Raw genomic sequence first — 2,823 nt, 5'->3', positions numbered from 1 at the left:
AGTTATTTAATTCTCACAAAAACCTTATGGGGGGAAATAGAATTATCTCTACTTCAAAAATTGTGAAAATTGAAAAACTAGGAAATGAACCCAAGTAGTTCTGCTCTAAAAATTCTGTGTTTAATTAGCAGATGCAAACTATTATATATAGAATGGATAAACAGCAAGGTCCTACTGTATAGCACAGGGAACTATATTCAGTATCATGTAGTAAACCATAATGGAAAGGAATATGAAAAAGAATACATATATATATGTATAACTGAATCACTTTGCTGTACACCTGAAACTAACACAACATTGTAAATCAACTATACTTGTTTTAATATTTATAATATAAATATTTTATTATATTTCAATAAAATAAGTTTAAAAAATTTTTAAAATGGGCAAAATATTTTCTGTTTAACTAGACTATTTTAATTCGCCATTGTTTATGAGACTTATTATTATTATTATTGTTGTTATTACATGACCGCATAATAGCATCTTCTAATGAAAACTCATAAATCTTTATCCTGTTGTTTTTGTCTGTAAACCGGGAACTTCCACCGAAGGCACAGACTCTCCAAGAGGAACCCTAAGTATCTTGGGAAATTGATGCTTTTATGCCTGAGCAACCTCTACTCCATCTGCAAAACCGATGAATAATTTGCAATCAACATTTTCCATTACTCATCTTAAATAATCAGGGACTCATATTTGAGATCGTTTACCCTAAAAAACGTCCAATTGCACCTCCCAGGTGACTTCTGTGCGCAGACTCCCCCCGCCCCCCCGCAGCTTTCTCGCCCACGAAACTACACTTCCCAGCGGTCTGTTCGTTCATCTGCGCGAACTCATCTTTCCCGGCTCTGGGTGGCATCCCGGCAAAGCTAAGGGCTGGGAGAAGTAAAGGACGGACAGGCGAGGCCCTCCCGCGCTCGCGCATCCCCGAAATGGCTCGGAGGCAGAACGAGCAGAGAGGGGGAGCGCCCTTGATGGCGGAAGGCAAGTCGGACGCGGAGGTTAAGCTCATTCTGTACCACTGGACGCATTCCTTCAGCTCTCAAAAGGTACAGGCCTCCGCCGGGCGGGCGGTGCGGATCGGGTTTCAGCACCGGGACAGCTCCCTCTGGGTGTTGCCCGGGTAAGCCGGCCCACTTAGAAACAGGCCTCCGACGCCCTACCCCCGGCGGGCGCTCCCTGAGGGGCAGGGGTGCGCCTTGGAGGGGAGCAGGGAGCATCAGTCTGAGGTGCAAAGGCACTACCAGTCGTGAAAATGCGACAAAAAAGCATCGCTTTTGGTATTTGGGCGGGAGGCCTTGTCTCCGGGGCCGTGGAGAGCGAGGCGGAGGGAAGCGCCTTCCTGCAGCCACATCGTCTAGGGTTCCTTCTTTTACTCTTGGTCGCATTCACTCTCTTCAACAGGCCTAGCCTGTCTGTTTCACGTCCTTATTATGGGGAGGACGCATCGTAAGGTTTAGGACACCGAGAAAGTAGTAGCGATGAAGAGGGTGACTGTGGACTGAATATAGCCAGAATCCTTGTCATTACTTAATTGGCTTTTCTCACTTATAAGAGGAAGACGCTAGAATATATCTCACTTGTTAATTCCAGGAATAGGAATAGCTGAAAAGAATGTTGAAAATCTTAATAACTCAGGGAAGCACAAAAGAGCTGCTTGGTGGTATCCAGGGATGTCATTTAATTAAAAGCCTCCACGCGTTGTGGTAACCAGTGTGAACTCTTCCAGGTGCGCTTGGTAATTGCTGAAAAGGCATTGAAGTGCGAGGAACATGATGTAAGTCTGCCCCTGAGTGAGCACAATGAGCCCTGGTTTATGCGTTTGAACTCAACTGGAGAAGTGCCCGTCCTTATCCACGGGGAAAACATTATTTGTGAGGCCACTCAGATCATTGATTATCTTGAACAGACTTTCCTGGATGGTAATGTTAAGGCTATTTGCGATTTCTTGGATTTACTTTCAACACAAATATATGTCTTCCTTCCTCCCTCCCTTCCTTTCCCCCTTCCTTCCCTCCTTCCTTTTTCCTCCCTTCCTCCCCCCTTTCCTCCCTTCCTCCCCTCTTTTTGGTTTCATGATGGTGGTTTAGTGCCAACAACCTTTTCCATTTCCATAAGCACACAAATATAAAGTGGGTCAATAGCATAAATTCTGTATAAGCCATTGTAACTCCATTGAAAAGATTTCACGTACCAATTTTAATGTTGGAACTTGCCTTTTAAATTCACTTGCAAAAAACCCTGCGGGTGTGTGGTTTGTGGTGGTGATTTATTAGCCTTGAAGTCAAATTCATAATATTGATTTTAAATGAACAGTATGAAAATCAGTGTCATTTAGTCTACTAAACGGTTCTACCTTAAAAACAATAGGAGGGAAAAAGAGAAATAAATCTTAGGCAAGGGAGATTAGAGTGTTGGTATACTTGGAGATCTTTGCCCTTGTTACATCTGTATGGTTTGAATTTTATATCTTTTGTGAGGAATTATAGGGCTCAAATCAGTACAGTGCTGTTAAGTAATAATCATTTATTGACAGCCTGTTTTGTGTCAGACATTTTATAATTTCTGTTCTAGTCAGTCTTCCAAAAAAACCAACCTGAGATAGGCATGGTAGACTAATCATTCCCCTTTTGTACACGAGGAAAGAGAAACAGAGGGGTTGCCTAAGGTAACAGCTATTTTATGGCAGATTAGGGCTGGAATGCAAGCCTTTCAAATCCAAACCTTCCTATTACACAGACCATCTCTCATAGCCATTGCCACTTACACAGTGTCTTGCTTCTTCCTAATAACAAGCCTTTGAGGTAAACTGTAGCT

The 2,823-nt window shown here is 42.8% G+C and overlaps 1 protein-coding gene across 1 annotated transcript in view; it reads left to right on the top strand.

The window, feature by feature from the left end:
- Positions 1 to 874: 874 nt before the first annotated feature.
- Positions 875 to 2,823, top strand: part of LOC114487854 (ganglioside-induced differentiation-associated protein 1-like) — a 6,567-nt gene continuing 4,618 nt past the window's right edge. Inside the window, exons 1-2 of the mRNA XM_028500325.1 lie at positions 875 to 1,055; positions 1,736 to 1,928. Coding sequence (XP_028356126.1) covers positions 939 to 1,055; positions 1,736 to 1,928 — 310 coding nt within the window. The 5' untranslated portion in view covers positions 875 to 938. The remainder of the gene's footprint in view (positions 1,056 to 1,735; positions 1,929 to 2,823) is intronic.

This window comes from Physeter macrocephalus, chromosome 15 (genome assembly GCF_002837175.3).
Source record: "Physeter macrocephalus isolate SW-GA chromosome 15, ASM283717v5, whole genome shotgun sequence".
Taxonomy (NCBI): Eukaryota; Metazoa; Chordata; class Mammalia; order Artiodactyla; family Physeteridae; genus Physeter; species Physeter macrocephalus.
This window is presented reverse-complemented; position numbering and strand designations above follow the sequence as displayed.